This window comes from Pituophis catenifer, unplaced genomic scaffold (genome assembly GCF_029215685.1).
Source record: "Pituophis catenifer annectens isolate HBS135680 unplaced genomic scaffold, rPitCat1.0.hap2 SCAF_2, whole genome shotgun sequence".
NCBI classification, from domain to species: domain Eukaryota; kingdom Metazoa; phylum Chordata; class Lepidosauria; order Squamata; family Colubridae; genus Pituophis; species Pituophis catenifer.
This window is the reverse complement of record NW_027256882.1, coordinates 240,375,096-240,395,258: the sequence shown is the minus strand read 5'-3', so window position 1 is coordinate 240,395,258 and position 20,163 is coordinate 240,375,096. Positions and strand designations below refer to the sequence as shown.

Genomic DNA, 20,163 nt, shown 5'->3' with positions numbered 1-20,163 from the left:
CTGCCTCAAGCCCTTCTACACTGGGAAACTGAATCACTCCCCGCCTATTCTTCAAATCAGCAGAAAACTTGCCAATCTGCAATTTCCTGTCCCCATTGCCAATCTCCATACAGCTCACTGCCACTGTTTCAAGCCAAGCGGTCAAGGTGAGTCCTCAGGTGAGATCAGGCACCAGGGACCAAAGGGCCTTTTCTCTTCTCCTCTCATTGCTATTCCCACATGAAACATTCAGGAGGTCCTTTTGTATTCATAAGCCACCGAGTGACAATAGCTGAGCAGGAAACATCCAGCTGTGAATCATTTAAAGCTCTGTAATAAGCCTTAGAGTCACCTAAGGTGCCTTGAAGGGAGTCCTATCAAGAGTTTAGGATCAGGCCAAATGACCTTCCAACTTTTTTTTTTTCTCCACTCGACTGGGCAAACTTTTAATACAGATTTCATTGCTTCAGCCCCTTCAGTCCCACCGTGATCTCCATCTTCTCTCGATTTTTTTTTTTTTTTAAACCCTCTCATCCGACTTTTTCAAAGCCGCTGAGCTGTAAAAAGAGCTGTCGTTTCCGCGCTTGAGTAATCGGTTGAATCTCCGACGAGCTGGTGGGACTGGTTTTTCTCTTTCCTTCCAGAGTTTGTGGGTCGAGAAGAAGGAGGCTGCCTCCCTCCCGGACTTTCCTTCTCTCCTCCCTCTGTGCATCAGCCTATAAGGCTGGGCGGGCAACCATACCAGTTCAAGCTCGCTCAGGATAGTTAAGGGACTAAGGGAGAAAAAGAAAGGGGGGAAAAATAAACCCGCGCTCGGTCTCATTTTGTGCTTTGAGCTTGCGGAGTAGTGTAATGTGATAGGAAGGAGGAAACGCTGGAAATGCTCGGAGGGAGTCCTATTTGAATATTATCAACAGGGAGAAGGGAGGGAATAGAGCCAGAGGAGACGACAGATCAGAGGCGAACTTTTGCTTCCCGATGGTGCTCATGACTGATCTTCAGCCTGACGGGGACGAACTAAAGCCTGTCAGAGTGGCCAGTAAAAAGGAAAAAGCGGCTTTAATCCAGTAAGTAAGCTGCCTAGACGTGTATTGCAAGGAATAGTTTTAGGGGCTCCTGTGATCCAGCAACAAAGTCGCTGCTTTATGCCAGAAGACGGTGGGAAGTTTTCCTCCAACCTTAGGTTCCTTCTTCTTTGCCTAAAACTTTAAAAAGAAAGCCCCGCCTGTCAAGAGCGACTGAGGAGATTTTGTTGGATCTGGAGTAATTTAAGAGTCTTGGGTAAGGGATCAGTTCTTGGCGCATCAAACATTGCTCGGGTTCGGGAGTGGGGGTTCAAATGGCTACAAGCGAGGGGCGGTGTGTTTACTCTCCGTCTGTTACAATATCGGAAAAAGTCACAATAAGAGGTCCTCGGTGCTCTCTGAGCTTGCTTGTTTTCTTGCCGACGTTTCATTACCCTAACTAGGTAACATCATCAGTGCTAGTAAAAAGAGTGCTGTTTGCTGTCAGTTTATATTCTGTCTGTCTTGCCTGTCTATGTTGGGTGGGGGCCAGAGATGGGTTTCAGCAGGTTCTGACCAGTTCTGGAGAACCAGTAGAGGAAATTTTGAGTAGTTTGGAGAACCGGTAAATACCACCTCTGACTGGCCCACCCCCATCTATTCTCTGCCTCCCGAGTCCCAGTTGATAGGGAGGAAATGGGGATTTTGTAGTATCCTTCCCCTGTCACGCCCACCAAGCCACGCCCACAAAACCGGCAGTAAAAAATTTTGAATCCCACCACTGGTGGGGTGGTCACAATAGTTTGATGGTTTACGTTAAACATAATAAAATGCTACAGATTTCCCCGGTTTGGTTGTTGGGAAGATGAATTAAGCTTTGACTGGGGTTCAGTGTGACTTGGCTTCTAGTGTTAGGGGTAAATCAGAAACTTTTCCCTTGATGTTTCTTGATTGCATTGAATGCATCAGAAGTATTGAGTCTCAGGTGGTGAGAGAAGTATACACTTGATTTTGGATGTCTCTTTTCTATGGGCAGATCTTAACTGTGGTGAGGATGAGCCAGGCAGGTCTTAACAGGTAATGATGATGAGCCAATTATACGGTCAGCTTTGTTGCTCACTTTGTAGAGCGGAAGCTTGGATTCAACTCTAGAGTCTTAACAGTAACAGAGTTGGAAGGGACCTTGGAAGTCATCTAGTCCTACCCCCTGCTCACGCAGGAGACCTGCAGTAGGAATTTGAACCGCTGACCTTTCTGATCGACAAGGTCAGCATCTTAGCCACTGAGCCACCTAGTCAGGCACTGAGCCACCTAGTCAGACACAAAAAAAGTCTAATAGGGTTTATCACATTATAGAGGTTTTTTTTCAGACTCCATGGCAGTGCATGATAAAGTTATAGTTGGCAAGTCTGTCCAGGTCTTCTGATGGAGGGTTTTGTTTAGTAAATGTTGATTTTGGGTCACTGCCTGCAGGATTTTTGTTGTTGTTTTACAGGATTTCAGAAGTGGTTTGCCATTGCCTTCTTTTTAGGGGTGAGAGAGAGTGGTTGGCCCAAGGCCACCCAGCTTGCCTTGTCCTTAAGGTAGGACTAGAATGCACAGTCTCCAGGATTCTAGCCAGGTGCTTTAAGCCCCAAACCAAACTGATTTATTCTAATAGATTTAGTCCCAATATTATCATTGGATTGATAAAACTGGCTAGCTCACAATACTTCTTCTACACACTCCTGAGATTTCATATCATCTGGTAGGAAAAGAGAGTCCTATATGAATCTGCCAGATATTATTACAGTTTTCTAATTCACAAGAATTAATGTGCCAACTGTGTTATCTGTAGGATTCATATGAGATTATATTTCTATTTAATTATGCAGGACAGAAAGGTGGCTTAATTTGAAGGATGACAAGATTTAGGAATGCATCTGGAAAATGTGTTTTCAATTTGTTAGCTTCCTCCTCTTATCAGCTTCTTTGAGCTCTTTTCAGCCATGAAAGAAAAAGCATTCAAAGCATGGAAGCATCTGATAACTTCACCTTTCTTGGCATGGTGCCAATGATGAAAATAATATCTGGTTTGGGGCTCTGGTTTTAAGTAGGCTAGCTTTATGCCTGTTCACAGAAACCAGTACCTACTGTTTTTCTTGTGAAGGAAAACCTAGAGGGCCTGTACACTTCCATTCTAGGACAGTTCCATGGCTCAGACTTGTAGCTGACACACAGCTTTAGAAAGACATAAAAGAAACCTGTGGTAGGCCAAGAGTAAAAGATCTGCTTTGAGAAAAACATTTGGATTTTGTTGTGCTTGAGAAGGAGACTGGAAGAAGGTGTTTGGTGGGTTTTTTTGTTTTGTTTTTTTGATGGGATTCGCATTTTTCATTTTGGTATACAGCATTGTGTTCCACTGTTATTTCTTTGCATTGGTCTTGCATAGACAGAATAAATAACAGAGTTGAAAGAGAACTTGGAGGTCTTCTAGTCCAACCTCCTGCTGAAGCAGGAGACCCTATACTATTCTGGACAAATGGCTGTCCAATCTCTTCTTTAAAATCTGCAGGAGCACCCACAACTTCTGAAAGCAAGTGAATCCACTGATTAATTCTTCTCACTGTCAAGTAATAAATATCTTTATAGTTGGCATGACCAAGCTCTAGTTACATTTAGTAAGTTTATGTAAGTAGAACTTGTTAGTTCTCATAGACATCATCAACATCTAGTTCAAATTCCCAAATTGAAACCATGGATTTCCATTTGTGGGAGGACATAGGCTAAATCCCAATGAATTGCAATAGGTAGATTTCAAAAGCAGTGCTCTATCTCCTTTATACTTCAGTAACTGACGTGGTAATGCATTTCAACTTCACTGGCAAAGCAATAAATAAAAAGGCAGACCAGTAAAAAGGACTTTATTATTACATTGTTGTTGCTTTTAAACCTTGTACATTGGGCAGAGTTACTTTGGGGGTCGTGTGGCTTTATCAATTGTTTGTAATTTTTTTAAAATACTATTTGTTACTGTCTAGTAAATGGCTTTCCAGACAGACAAATTGGCCAAAGTGAGGTAGGGGCAAGTCAATTATTTTCTAAAAATGAAGAAGGGCTATCAAGAAAAATTAGCTGGTATAGGCATCTGCTAAAGAGGCAGGAAATGAAATACTTAATATGATGTTGCAACAAACTTCTCTTAGATAGTTGCGATGTGGCACGCAAGTACAAAAGGAGGAAACACACATTTCATCATTTTGATATCCATGTGTTTAAGAATGTATGCCTATGGTAGGAAAGCTGATCTATCCATTTGAATATCCTTTTTGAAGTCAAAGGCTTCTTTATTTTGACTTAAGAAATTTAAAAGGGGAAAGGGTCACAAATACCAGTTTCTATCCGGCATTTTACCAGTTTTCTCTCTTACTTTATTCTTTTTTAATAACCCACACAGATAACAGTAGTGATGTTGTTGTGTTCAGCAACAGCAAGTCAGGATTTTCATAGTGGACTTCTCCAATTTCGTCTTAGCCTTGTTAAGATAAAATTCATTATGCAGAAAGCCATCACTTGTTTGAGAAAGAGGAGGAATGCCTAATGGAGTCAGTTTGCATTAATTTGTTGGGTAAAATCCTATAACAGGAAGGTCAAATTATCTATGAGGACATCAAAAGACTGCACCAGTTCTTGTGCATTTAGTTGCCCTGTTGTTTTAAATTAAATTATTTGCTCCACTGCTGTGAAAATTTTAATCAATCATGTTCGATTGCTAGTTTTGCACCTAGTCCAGTTGAAATTACTATCTCAAGTAAGCAAAGCAACATTTTGTACTCCAGAGCAAATCATACTTTTTTGTTCTGAAGATTGCCAGTTTAATTTCAGATGTCATCTGAAGTGGCAGGTGCTTTCTCCCTTTCGTTTTTCCTCTTATATTTTTCCTGACAGGTTGCATGAAGAACTAAACAGACAGTTAAGCTTTCATATCACCTTGGAAAAATGCATACACCTGCACACTTTGAAGCTCTTTTTTAGAGTAGTATATATTTTGATCAACAGGTTTCTACTGAAATTCGGTTCAGACCTGTCCTTTGAAACACATTTGATACATAACTCAGGATGAAACTACACTGTTTAAAGAAAACATCAACAGGCCATTTCTACTGTAATCGTAACAGTTAAGAGTCAATAAATTGTGGTGGGACATGGGTAAAATGAATGAATAAATGAACAATATAATCCTATATACTGAGGCTGCATGTTATACTTACCTAAGAAAAAACTATATAAAATTCAGTTGGACTGATTTGTTTCCTTGTAAGAACCTGTAACTGCCAGATTCAATATTGCAATCCCCAAAATGTTTCTGCAGTATAAAGCCAATTCTCAGTTGCAGCAAAAGATTAGTAACATGGTATCTTTGTCCTATGTGAGGTTGATGGTCCATTTTTAAGTATTATTTTGGTTAAATGTTCAAATGATGGCTTCCTTCATAGGTATTTTCACAAACTAAATTAAAATTAAGTTCAAATTAGAAGTGGCGGGTGCAGTGCAGAACATTATGTTTTCAGGTATGTCCATTTGCCTTTAAAAAAGCAGAACTAAGTTGATATTGTGGAAATCCTTGTGTAGGACAAAAATGTATGGGGAAAGAGTAGTGTCTTCAGTTCACTACTGGTAAATGAGTCAAAGTTATTCCAGAAAATCTAAGGTCATTTTGTTACTTCCCTTAAATACTTTGTAATAGTTTTTAAAAACTTATTTACACTAAACATTTAAATGGCTTTTTCCCCCTTTCATTTAATCATATCTGATCCTCAGAGACTGCCTGGACAAGGCCCTGCAGTTTTCTTGGCAAGGTTTTTCAGAAGTGGTTTGCCATTGCCTGCTTCCTAAAGCTGAGAGAAATTGACTGACCTAAGATAACCCAGCTGGCTTTGTGCCTTTGGTGGGATTAGGACTCAGACTCCCAGTTTCTAGCCAGATGCCTTAACCACTACACCAAACTGGCTCAAGTGGCCATATAAGTGTTCTAAATAAATAAATCAATGTGTCAAACTACAATGGAGAAAGTCCATTTGAAAAGTCAACATAGCAAGTCACCTCTGTGATCATTTTTCATAGCGGAGATGTCTTAAAATGATAATCTTCTGGGGAAGATATAGTGATCTGAAGACAGCTCTACAAAAGCAGAGCCAATGACCGCAATAAAGATCAAGGAACCAAGAAGTAGACCAATTTCTTGGAACATCTTTAAACGAAGAGAAGACCCACATATATTCTGGACAGCTGTTCCTCAAGACCCACATATATTCTGGACAGCTGTTCCTCGTGACAAGAATGCAGGACAGCAGTTTCAGTTTGACCACTGGAAAATGATAGGATCATCTTGCTCACAACTGCAATAGAGACTTTCAAAAGCACTAAGTTAGCAATAGCAATCGCACTTAGACTTCATAGTGCTTTTACAGCCCTCTCTAAGCGGTTTACAGAGTCAGCATATTGCCCCCAACAATCTGGGTCCTCATTTTACCTATCTCAGAAGGATGGAAGGCTGAGTCAACCTTGAGCCGGTGAGATTTGAACTGCCAAATTGCAGCTAGCAGTCAGCTGAACTAGCCTGCAGTACTGCACTCTAACCATTGCGCCACCTCAGCTCTTTTTTAAGTTCATAAAACTTTACTTCTAAGCTATTAAAGTCCTTTGGAATGACAAGTTTGAAAATGCTGAATAAATGAAACCTTAAAAATATTTTAATTGCACTTAGACTTATATACCGCTTTACAGTGCTTTACAGCCCTCTCTAAGCGGTTTACAGAGTCAGCATATTGCCCCCAACAATCTGGGTTCTCATTTTACCCACCTTGGAAGGATGGAAGGCTGAGTCAATCTTGAGCCTGGTGAGATTTGAACTTCCAAATTGCAGGCAGCCAGCAGTCAGCAGATGTAGCCTGCAGTACTGCACTCTATTTTTATTTTATTTTTATTTATTTTTATTTTTATTTGATTTATATGCTGCCCTTCTCCAGAGACTCAGGGCAGCTTACAATGCGTTAAGCAATAGCCTTCATACTTTTGTATATTTTATACAAAGTCAGCTTATTGCCCCCACAAACTGGGTCCTCATTTCACCTACCTTAGAAAGGATGGAAGGCTGAGTCAACCTTGAGCCTTGGAGAGGTTCGAACCAGCAGAAATTGCAGGCAGCTGGTCTTAATAACAGGGTGCGTAGACCACTGTACTATCAAGGCACTCTAACCACTGCGCCACTGAGGCTCTTCTGATATAAATCGAAAATAAATAGCAAAACACAAAATAAGATTTGGATCTTAGAAAGTTATAAACAGATTAAGGTTCCAAATAAATTGGAATAGTAAGACTTTTTCAATAAGTTTTTGGACTTAATTAAGAGAGGGGGGCACAAAATAAGGCAATGTTATATTATTGCCAAGAATTTTACATAATTACCAGAAAAGAAACTCAGCTGAAGGAAATATTTTAACTTTTTCTTATGTAAAAACCTTGCTTCCTTTCACTTCTGTTTGCTATCTTGCTAGAATAACAACTTATTGGAATAGATCAATGGTCAGGCCTCAGAGGTAAGGTATACAAGTAAATACTCTAAAGTAAATACTCTAAAGCTCTTAATTTAATTAAGAGTAAATACTCTAAAGCTCTTAATTTAATTGTCGCTCATTAGAAGAATGTTACTCTTTAACATCAACTTTAAAAGTGGGGATTCCATGTATTATTGTTTCTACCTATATCCTAATAGGTACAATTGGGGCTTTTGGTCCCCAAGGACCCATAAATCAAATCTGAGAACATTATTAATGTTTATCTAGATAAATGAAAAATATATTTTGTTTAAGTGAAGACCCTTGCAGTACAAGCATACAAATATATAAAGCCAATATAGCTGGATTTCAACATCGGAAAATGTATCATACACACGTTCTCTGAGGTCAACAGCAATCCTGCTGCATCTTGCACTTTCTTTTTTGCTACAGCAGATTATTCCATTTGCTTCACAAAAAAAAAAAAAAAGAAAAGAAAGATTCTCATCTCTCAAAAGTGTTAACATTACCTCAGAATCTGTGAAGCTGTTTCATTGCTGAATAAGGGAAGGCCAAAGTTCTTTCTTTGAAGAGCAGTTACAGACAGGTTAATAAATAATACACAATGCTTTCACTTAGCCAATATCTCCATAGATGTATTCAGGGATAATGAAAGGAAAGTGGGAATATTGTAGGACAGTGGATCTCAATCTTTTCTTTACCACGGACCCCGTTTAAATATATTTTGTGGCCACAGCCCTCCAAGACTTAACTCAAGATTTAAATCATAACATTTCTGGCCCCCCAGAGGTCCATGGACCACAGGTTGAGAACCACTGTTTTAGCATAACTGGGATTTCACTTCAGCATACATGCTCCTTATTGACTGGTTGATTATGTGCCATTGAGTTATTCCTAACATCTCCTTTTATTAAATTAATTTTTATTAGGGTTTACAAAGCCAAAACAAAACAATACTTTTAAAAAAAAAAAGAAAAAAAAACCAAAAATGATAAAGAAAAAGATGAGGAAAGAAATAATAAAATAATAAACACATAAAGAAAGGGCTTCCGATCTTTATAGCAGTTATAAATGTATTTATATTTTATCTTGTCTCTCTAAGGTTATAGATTTCCTGACAATTCGAACAATTAATCAGTGGTATGACTTGCCTCCAGGAGTTGTGAATGTTCCAACACTGGAAGTTTTAAAGAAGAGACTAGACAATCATTTGTGTGAAATGGTATAGGGCAGGACTGTCAAACTTGCGTCGTCGTGGCAGCGCCACGTGACATATCAGGACTTTTTCCCCCTTTGTTAAACTGGGCATGGGTGTGACCAGCACATGACACATCTGGCCTGCGGGCCACGAGTTTGACAGCCCTAGTATAGAATTTCCTACCTAAGCAGGGGGTTGTATTAGAAGACCTTCAAGATCCCTTCCAACTCTGTTATTCTGCCTATATGTATCTAAATATATGAGATGCCTGTATATATGACATGATTAAAGATTTAACTATTAAATTAATTATTAAATTAAATTAGAGAAAAGAAGGATTAGGAGTGACATGATAGCTGTATTCAAGTATTTGAGAGCTGCCACAAAGAAGAGGGGGTCAGCTTATTTTCCAAAGCACCAGAAGGCAGGACAAGAAACAATGGGTGGAAACTGATCAAGAAGAGAAGCAACCTGGAATTAAGGAGAAACTTCCTGAGGACAATTAACCCAGCGGAAAAGCTTGTCTTCAGAAGATGTAGATGCTTCATCACTGAAGGTTTTTAAGAAAAAACTGGACAGCTACTGGTCTGAAAAGGTGTAGGGTCTCCTGTTTGAGCAGGGGGTTGGACTAGAAGAGATCCAAGGTCCCTTTCAGCTCTATTCTGATTCACATTGATAGACATATTCCATTTGTTTGTTTTTTCTACCGGTATTTGGTTAAATAAAAACTACCGTAACAACAATAATTGTCCAGATCAGGGGTGCAAAAATTGCAATGATCCCTAAATGGCAATCCAGGAGATAAGTTTTCTGTGTCTCTTTGCTTCATCCCAATTTTTGTATCTGGTAGACCTAATGTAAGAAACCTAATTTATAAATATGAAGCTTGGTTTGACTTTGAAATCATTACCAGTCACATTGTATCTAGGTTAAAATAAATAATAATTTTAGTTTATTATTAAATTATCCAATCATGCTAAATCATTCTATATGCAGAATGTAACTTCTGTTCATTAAGGAGAAAATATCTCCTTAGTTCTAGATTGCTTCTCTCCTTGATTAGTTTCCATCTATTGCTTCTTGTTCTTACACAAAAAGATGACCATATTTCATTATAATTAACCATACAGAGTCTGCTTCTGAAAGCAACTCATTCATAGGTCACAAGTAACATTAGCGTTCAGTCTATTGAGTGATTAAGGCCACATATTATCTTTCTAATGTTGAAGAACAACTCTTTTAGGAATATATGGTAAATCCATGTTTTACCCAGCACATATATAATTCAAAAGAACATGACATCTGAGAATATTAAAGTCTGTGTCAACGTCAGATTAATGTAATGACTTTCCCAAAAATTATTTTAGGTCATCAGAAAAAACATAATGTTTGCAGGAGACATTATTTTCATTGCATATCCAGAACCATGGTGTGGTACTCATTCTTTTTCTAACAAATAAATGGAGTATTTTAGTCTGATGAAAGATCTAGAGGCATTAAAACAATCTCCTGTTTTTAGATAAAATGAATTCCTTATTCCAGTCAATTTTTAAAGTTTGCATACTGAGTTGATTTATGGACTACAAGCATTTATAAATACTGTTAGATTTTTAGTCTCATGAAATTTGATAACCACTTCTAAAAAATCAAGTGCTTCTGGAACTGGAAGTACCTCTGGCCCAAACTGCGCTCTTAATAAATATAAGTAGTGTAAATATTATCAGTGGACAGCCAAGGCCTACAACATTTGTCCTTCAACAGATGAAATGATAAAAATTAATCATTATCATTTAATAACTAGTCTAAAGTTCACTAAAGGTGCTATGTAGGAATACAGGGCCTAGTAAAGACTGTTCAGGGCAAATATACAAAACAGAGATCACAATTGTCAAATTTGTACTCAACCTCCTTATCTCAGTTGTCCTTGATAGCGTAAAATAAGTGGGTTTAAAAAGTTAAAGTCCTAGTTTGTTCTAAGCCTGGTATCTGTAATTTAATAGTTCAAGGTGAAATAGTAAACTTAGTTGACGTTTCCCAGATTACTAAAGCAAGATTGTGACAAGACGCAGCCACAACAACAATCTTCATTATATTTCAGCTAAACCAAGATTGACCAGATTATTAGATACCTAGATACTAAGGCACATGTATCAAACTCAATCGTGTCACAGGCAGGATCATGACGTATCATTATGTTTTTTGCCTTTGTGGAACCGGGGTGGGTGTGGCCTGCTTGTGATGTATCTGGCCTGCAGGCCGCCAGTTTGACAGGCCTATAATAAAGGCCTGTCCATATTTTGTATCAGGTAAGATTTCAGCGTACAAAAGTAATAAGGATAGCCCAGGGGTGAAATCTACTTACCTTCCCAACTGGTTCAGAAGTGCATGCTCCGCGTGGACCCTCTGCGCATGCGCAGAGGGTAAAAAACAGGTTACTTCCTGGTTTTAACAACGACTGGGCGGGTGGGTGGAGCCTTGCGCCACTATCGCTACTGGTTCTCTGAACTACCAGCTGCCATCACTACCAGTTCGGCCAAACCAGTCCGAACCAGGAGCATTTCACCCCTGGGATAGCCTAACAAAAAAACCTATGGTATTTCTGTCCATAATAGAAGAAGCTATAAAATAGAGGGAAATGTTCTATTTAACTGGATTCTATGTTCATGTATTTAACAGAAAATTGTTCAGGTTTCAGCTTATTTTACACTATATCTTCATATTTACATGTAAGGGTCTAGCCTGCATTTCTGTCAGTTTTTCTCCTGCAATAGGATGATTATAGGCAAACAGATATTCTTATGAATATATATTTTGAAGCTCAGGTATGTATTTTTCATCTTTAAAACATTCTTTTGTATACTGTAGTTTAGAACAAAGAAGAAGCAAAGGAGAGGATTACTTAAGTCTTAAGCTATTATTTCTGCTGGCCAAAATAAACATAATGTATTTGTACTATATGAGTACAGGGGAAATTAATAGGCAGTCTTCCCGATAGTAAAGTGTACAAATTGGGTGTGGAGGCATAATTATTAAACATTTGAATGTGTATTTTCAGGGGTCTTTAGTAGGAGAAGTCTGAATCCAAAAACAAAGTAAATGTCATGCTTTAGGATTAATACGACGTACAACAGGCACTACAAACCTAAACATATTTATTCAACAGTAAATCTCACTGATAGGATTTTTTTTCCAGGTAAGTATCAGTATGATTGCATCCGGTCTGTACATACTTAAGGGCGCTTAATTCTGAATAGATATGTGTCAAATTGAGCAGTATGGTTTTCACCTGTTAAGCAATAAATTGAGCATAATTTACTCAACCAAGAAAACATCTTTCTGTTCATGTCATCTTGTTTTGAGGATGCTTGAGTAAAATTGTGGTTTAACCCAGGGGTGAAATTCACTTACCTTCCCTACCGGTTCGCAAATGTGTGCACACTGCTGCTTAGGAAAGAAGGTCCATTTATTGATGAACAGAACCACAGCGTGCAGGTCTGGGACAGCTGACAAATTATCTTGATGAGTGCAAGGATTTTTATACAGTTTCTGAAATGTTGCTGGGGGTTGTGCTCTGTGTCTTTTGCTATTCTAAAGGTGGTGGGTTAATCCTATTATGTCTTAAAAGTCAAGTCCTGTTCTTAGAATTTGGGTGGAGAAGGTTGTAAATTTTAATCCCGTCACTGGAGGTGAAAGTATTTTGTTTGAATAGGCTATTACTATTGTGAATAGGCTATTACACTATTACTTTGGCTTCTTGCTTAGAATATATCGCCGAAAACATATTTAAAAATTTGTTGCCAAATTCCATATACTTTAATTGTTGTGCCATAAATTCCCAGTTGACGTTATCGAATGCTTTTTAAGCATCTAAAAATAGCAGCGCTACCTGTGTGCCACTATGTATCTCATAATATTTTAAAACATTTAGTATTATTATTATATTATTTTTCATTTGTCTGGTAAGAAACCATTCTGGTCAATGTGAATAAACTCATTTAAAAACTTTTTTAGACGACCAGCTATTATTGATCTATAGTTTTTAATTAGCATCCTATCAGAGTTCTCCTTTGGTATCAGTGCAATGTTTGCCTCCACCCACGATGATGATATTTTCGCCTCTTCTAACTCTGTGTTATATACTTCAAGTAAGACTTGTCCTAGGCTATCTTGCATTTCTTTATATAATTCTATTGATAGACCATCAGGGCCTGGTGTCTTATTATTTTTTTGTTTTTGGATCGCCTCTAATAATTCTGACATGGCCCAGGATTTCTTAATTGGCATCTGCTGTAGGCTATTTAGAAAGACTGAGGGCAGCTTTCTGCCTCTAAGAACATCTTTCTCCATTTCTCCTTTGGGAAAATATAATATTCTACCTCTTTTAATATTCCCCAAAATATTTTATTCTCAGGGGGAGTTTCCCACAATACATACAGTAATTATGCAATTATAATACATACATGCCAGATTCTGCATTCTGGAAGAAGTCACATAGAAAGATTTTTCAGTAGGTGTGGAAGGACTTATTTCCCAATGATCTAAAATTGCCAATTATGAAATTTAAACTGCTAAAATACAGAAAGTTTGGAGTACCCCTGCAGCCAGATTTTATGTAAATTAATCATTTCTGAAATCAACTAATCAGCTCAATATGTTCCCAAAGGCAACCTATCTTTATATTCCAATTTAAATATATTTTGCATATACTGTAGCCCTGATTTGGGATTTTGAATTCTCCCTATGCTATTGCAAACTGATAAAAATCAAAATATTGCTAGGGCAGCAGCTCTGTACTAGCAGAGTGAGGTATGGATCCACAATTATATCATACATATTCTAATATCATCATGCAAGTAATAAAGATTGTGTAATTTATTTCTGTAGCATCAGGAGCCATCAGGTCATTTTCTCTCTGCAGATATCCATGCTTGAAGATTTTGTTATCATTTATATGACCAGTTCTTCCAAACAAGTCAAATCATTCAAAATTAACTAATCTTTCTACCTAGAAAATATTTTAACAGAAACAATGATGATAATATTCTTAGATAGCAGTAGTAATAGGCAGATTTCATAATTAGCTATTTTCCTCCCTTTCCCCTGTCATGCATAACTTAGATTATGAATCCCTTGGCTAAAAGACAGTTTATCTGTGTCAGTATTAAAGACTTACTATCTCAGGGGATCCGAAAGAAAAATCATGGAAGGAGAAACTTTTTTCGATGAGACATCTTATTCCAAACTGTTGAGCTTTATTTCCAGGCGATATAAGAAACAACAGGTAAACAGACTGTCAAAAATCCAAGTGGCATGTTGCATTATTTTGACATTTTTATGGTGTGGAATATAAGAAGAAAGAATTCTCCATTTTCAGCTATTTCTGTTAAAGGGAAATTAATTCCAATTAACTGGTGAAAGCCCTGGGAACAGCAGAGATGTACAAGCAAGCAAAACTTATTTTAAACAACGATTTAAACTTCATCTTACAGCGGCCATGAAAGAGGCCACCGTAAATGTGCTTATTTCAAATCAGTGAAGGCTAACTTCCATGTGAATGGATTCAAGTGTCTTTCACACTTGAATGTTCATTTAAAAAACTGACAGTCTTGATTCCCTATCATCCTTGATCTCTATTCTCTTTCCCCGCAAATTGTCAGAGTATATAGGATATATATACTCAGTATATAGGATCATTAGGCAACCATCTCATCTCAGATTGTGAATGAGAAATATAGTACAAGCACAACAAAATCATTTTATTTCAAAATTCTCTCTTATAGTTCTTGCTTTGTTTGCCTCTGTGCATTGCATTTATCTTCTGTTTGTTGTCTGATAAGTCAATATAGTGTTTGTCTCTTCTCTCCTAACTGGGGTTGCCTTTAAATATATATTTGTCTCCTAAATAAGTCCATGCAATCTAAGGTTGTTTTTCCTATTTTTTTCCTTAAGAACAATAATCATGAGAGCTACATCAATCCAAAGACTGACCCAAAGTCAGTGAGCTATCTGAGTGAGGTTTTGAATCTAGGTTATTTTAGTCCTATTCCAGCACCGATAGATATAGAGAGTAGTTTCAGAATAGGGTATATTGTATATTGTTTTTTGTTTCCCCCTGCATAACTGATATGTTATACATATCTACACTATTGGAAGCACCCAGATGACAAGTTTGGTTTGAGGTAGTTTTAATTTAGTAGTGAAAAAAGTCCATTTTGTCACATTTCAACATTTATTGAAAAAAAAAAAACCATTTCATTTCTACTTCATTGTGTACACCTTGTTCTCCTATGCACCACCTGGCAGAAATGGATTTCTTTGCATCATAATTTTTGCAGCTGGGAGATCATCAATCCTTGTACGCATCTTAGAAAACCTACCCATCACCATGTGCTTTCTAAAACTGGGAGCCAGATTCACAATACAAGCTAGTTGAATGAGCAGTGTATTTACTGAGATTATTTTCTTTGATTTTCTTAGGTATGTTGTTAATATAGCTCAAATAATGACTCCAAAAAGTCAAAGGGTCAGGGTCTTTAGCATGCATGGGAAGTATGTTAAGACCATTTCACTAATAATCCAGGATGTTGAAGCCATGACTTAACCATGAGAACTAAGCAGCTAGGAATATAATTTGATTTCCCTTTTTGAATAATGAAAGAAAAAAAATATGAATGGCACCAATGAAACTAGAAAAAAAATTGGCTTGATAATAAATATAGTAAGCATGCAAGTACAACTGACTCCATGTTGCTTTACAGTGGTATTTTCTGCATTTGCTCTTTGCTTCCACTTCACTTCATGATGGTTAATTTGGTCCTATCTCAAGAGTTTGGGGGGGGGGAAGACGCTAGCTCCATTTTGGATCTTTTAGATACATGTAAGGAAAGTCAGATCTTCTGGTTCTTCACTCTAACATAATGAATTGAAGTATCTAAAAAAAATTTAGTTCTTCAAATGTCACCGTTCAAAACATAAGCTATACAGGTATGTGGTTGGAATTGGCAACTGTAATTGAAGCTTTGAACTATTGCTTTGTATCTTTTAGCCCTAACAAATTATATTACTTTCTTACAGTTCAGAAAATGAAAATGGAACAGAAGAAAAGAAGAAATCAGGAAAACCAGGCTTTGGGGTGCCACAAATATCATTTAATGAGGCCGATTGTTTTGAAGACCAGAAAAAAGTTGCACTTGCACGGTAATGAACTAGATTCATCTAGAACCAACTAGATAAACTTTTAGATTAGATAAATGGTTAAATCTCTACTAAAGAAAAATGACAACGTATTTTGTGAATGTTGGAGATCTTTGAATTCATTGAGTTAAGTTTCTACAGTATCTCTGATCAGGATAAACTTTGAACCTCTTCTGTAAGATCTGGCTTTCCCTTTTATATTAGTCTCTCCCAGTTCCCAGCCCAATAGGGAGAGAGCAAGGACATCTGTGCAAATCCAACCATCACATCTCTGTGTGTGCCTGACTAATTTGCAGATGCCAAGCACTGCATTTGAAAGTATAGAAGGGCTGGAAGTAAATTAATCTGGATGCAATTACACATTTCTCCTAATAGTTTACAGGTTCTTGCTCTTCTTATTTCTAGAACATCTGGTTTTAATTCTTCGGATGGCATATATTTGGAATTGTGAATAGTCCTGTATATAAGCGCACGAATTCCTCTTCTCTTTCTTAGAGCAGCAAAACTAACATGACTGTTGGAAAATGAAATAATGCCATTTGAAACTAGAAACAAATGTTGGGATTTTGCCGGTTTTCCAAATAATAATTCTTCAGAAAAATTACATTAAGAGAGCCATTCCCAAGTTTTGGAGGCTAACTAGCACATTTTGAGAACTTGACATAGGCTCGCTCACAAAATGGCTGAATGGAGCTCCAATAGCTCCCTGTCCTTTTTTATTTTCTAAGAATGCCGCTGGGTACACAATGGATCTCAAGACCATTTTTGGACATCAAGATGATGCAGCATTTTTCAAACTTAAAACAATCATAAAATTTAATTCAGATGAGATATGGAGCTTGTTGAGAGCCAAGAGGGGCATCTATAGCCACCCTTATACTCATAATTTAGATTTCAGTAGATATGTGTGATTTCTTCACTTTGTTCTCTCATAAACTGATCCAAGATTCCATGCTGGTCCAATCCAATAACAAGCATTTACCCATACCACATTTTTCCTTATTGCATATATGAACATATTATGCAATTTAGGGCATGTCAAATTTTTCAACTTTCAATTTCCAAACATTAGGGGTGCTCAAAAGTTGTGACATGCCTTGGGGACTGTAAAGATATTTTGGTTACTTTAATATAATTTAGATGTACTTGGTAAGTAATTATATAAATATCATAACTTTTTAACGTTTTATTTGTTTCATTCCACTAAGTATTTGTCTTATATTTTGTTTGCTTGTATATCACAGTGCGGTTTATATTTCCTTCCTTTTTCCTATGTTTCTGTATATCCTTATAGTTATCCCTTTGAGAGGGGTGTGTATTTTTTTCTTCTCTGTTTGACAGAAGTACCCAACTGTGCTTTGGGGCAGAATTGAAGTTTTTGCCATTGTAAAAACTTGAAAAGAAGGGAGTATTTTCATTAATTAGAGGTCAGGAAAGGATTTAGTCAAATGAAATGAGAAGAATGTTGCCCGTGAGAAGAGTGGACTCTTCGGTCACATTCTTGGCTGTGTCAAAATGTTCAGTCTACTCAAGATACTTACAGTATTAGGTTTGTGCAAAGTTTCAAAGAAGTGCTTTGCTGTGTTGAAGATTCATTCAAAGCAGAGCCGTTCAAAGCAGTGGGATCTCCTCACTTGTGAGAGCAAAGAGATGGAGTTGCTTCACTTCTGCTGCTGCAAAGTCCCTTTGACAACCTTTTTGTGGCTCTTCCAGTAGCCAGAAGATGATGCAGAACTCTTCAAAAAGGAAATTGTGTCATGACTTCTATTTACAAGTTGAATTGCATTGGTCTATAATGCATAGTACTTTATTGTGACAAATTTGACCACTCAAATTTTCTTAACCTCCAGAAATGTGATATTTAGCTCCCAGAATTGTCAGTAATGGCCAAACTGGAGGGGAATGCAAGGAACTGAAGTTCAGGTAGGGAAATGCTAATATAGGGATCATTATACTATTATATAGATTCTTTATAATGTGCGAGATACATGACTAAGTAGATAGATCTGTTAATACTAAGCATCCAGTTTAAGGTTTAGATAGTCCTCAATTACAACCACATTTGGGACCAGAATTTCCATCATAAGTTGTTATGGTTGTAAGTTGAATTGGACCCAATTTTATAATAATTTTTACAGTGGCCATTAAGCGAATCTCCACAGTCATTAAGAGAATCATGCGATAGTTACATGAATCCAGCTTCCCCTTTTTTTTGGTGGGTTTTTTTGTGAGAAATTGGCCCCCCAAAAATGTTACAAATTGTGACCATGTGACACTGCAACCTGTCATAAATATGAGCTGATTGCCAAGCCCCCATTTGACTGAGAAGGTGGTACACGTTGGACATGTAAGTACAGGTCATAAGTCACTTTTTCCAAGGCCATCATAACATTGGATTACTGTTAAATGAACAGTCATAAATTAAGAATAGAAGTTTTGATGAAAGACTTAACCAACAGAGCTATTGCAGTTTTCTTCATTAGAGGTAAAAGGCAACACATTTTTCCTCAATAAAGCAGACTACATCACCTTGCAGCCTACTTCTTGTTTACCTCCTTTTCTCCAGTATTTGCAAGAGCTGAAAGAGGCTTCTGATCCTATATAGCCAGAGAAGGCTATAGAGCGTTGAAGTAGCAAAGCCATGAAAGTCATTCTCTTCACAATCAGAAGCAAGAAATTCACATTGTTTCATAAGTATCTTTAAGGGCATGCTTTACTGAGAAATTCATTCAACTTGGCTAAACTTGTTAATGTGAAAAACCTATCTTTATAAAATGAGAATAATGTAACAGCACTATAATGGGATTTCCTTTAGGTCGAAGACAATTGTGGATAATAACTTCTTGATGTTAGATGGCAAGAATGACTCAAAGGCTGAAAAGAAGAAGCATACCTCAAACCAGGTACTGAGAAATACTCATCTGTTTAATATCTGAAATGTTGAAGACCCTGGTTGTGGCAGAACAACAAAAGTACTGCACAGAACATCAGGCTGGGATAGCACGTCAGTGTTGAAATACCACTTTTTCCCATCTACCCCGTAATTCTGATTTATAAACAAGGGATCACATTTGGAATCTGTAAGAGTTGATCCTTAGATGCACTTTATCCTCTGAATTGGTTCACATATTAAACTAAAGTTCAACAATTAAACCAATAGTTTTATGCAGGGGTGCTAAGTCTAACCTGCTTGCTCTGGTTCACATGGACCAGTTTTTAAATGCAAATTTACCCACCCTTCCTTCCTCTTCTCTCATTCTCCCTTTGTGTCCCGCATTCTCCAACTTGTCTTGATTCCAGGCAATAGTACACAGTGTGATGCTAAATCAAGACAGCTGTCCCATGGTGAAAGAAAGACAGCAGCAGCTGCTGCTGCTCACTTGGCTTTTGATGGGGTGGTATTGAGCAGAGAGGCTGGATGTGGGAAAAGGTTGTGCTATATAAGGGAAGAGAAGAACAACTGGGCTCTTCATCCTGTTCCTATGCATTCCACAAGAGCTATTTCAAGGATTTGCACTGGTTTAATAGAGACCAACATGGATCTTGTTCAGATTTTCCATGCCACCCGATATTGGCAATTATAATATATCCCAATATATTTGGCTCTATGCGTTGATGCTATTGGAAGAATGGTGACAAAGGATGGAGGCTGTTTTCATACTCTTACTCCTTATTAAAGTTAGGATGAAACAGGGCTCTATTTCTTATTAACAGCTGCATTAGTATCAACATTTGAGCTTTGGTAGCCATTAGTGCTACATGGCTTTGCATAATTAAAGTGCTGTCTAAATTACCTGTGACATGGACATTGAGCACAATACAAACAGTGGCTTATAATGCAGTCTGAATAAGTTGGGTCAACACGGCTGAATTGTTTAAGAGACAACCATAGGCAGGTTGTACGTGCTTACAACCAAGAACAGGCCAAGAGATCTGCTGCTGTCCCATCGTTAAAGTAAAATATGTTTTTGAATTAGCATATTGTGTGAAGCCACCCAGCCATTACAGCTCATACTCCATCATTTTTTGTTTGTTTAAATAAGTGATCCTAAGCAAGGGTGGTTTGTTAGGTTAAACTATGGCTTGCAAAAGTCAGAGGGTGGTGATAGGAATTCAAGAAAGGAAGACGGTTGGGCACAAATGTATTCAGCATTTACCTTTCCCCAAGTATTACCTGCAATGTAAAGAGCTGCTTATGTCATAAAACTATGGGGCCTGAGGTTTGGAGCAA

At 37.6% G+C, this 20,163-nt stretch overlaps 1 protein-coding gene across 1 annotated transcript in view; it reads left to right on the top strand.

Annotated features, from left to right (window-relative positions):
- The first annotated feature begins 656 nt into the window (after positions 1–656).
- The window catches only part of GRAMD2B (GRAM domain containing 2B), a 35,081-nt gene continuing 15,574 nt past the window's right edge, over positions 657–20,163 (top strand). Inside the window, exons 1-3 of the mRNA XM_070935694.1 lie at positions 657–1,046; positions 15,813–15,935; positions 18,748–18,835. Of these exons, the coding sequence (XP_070791795.1) occupies positions 958–1,046; positions 15,813–15,935; positions 18,748–18,835 (300 nt within the window). The 5' untranslated portion in view covers positions 657–957. The remainder of the gene's footprint in view (positions 1,047–15,812; positions 15,936–18,747; positions 18,836–20,163) is intronic.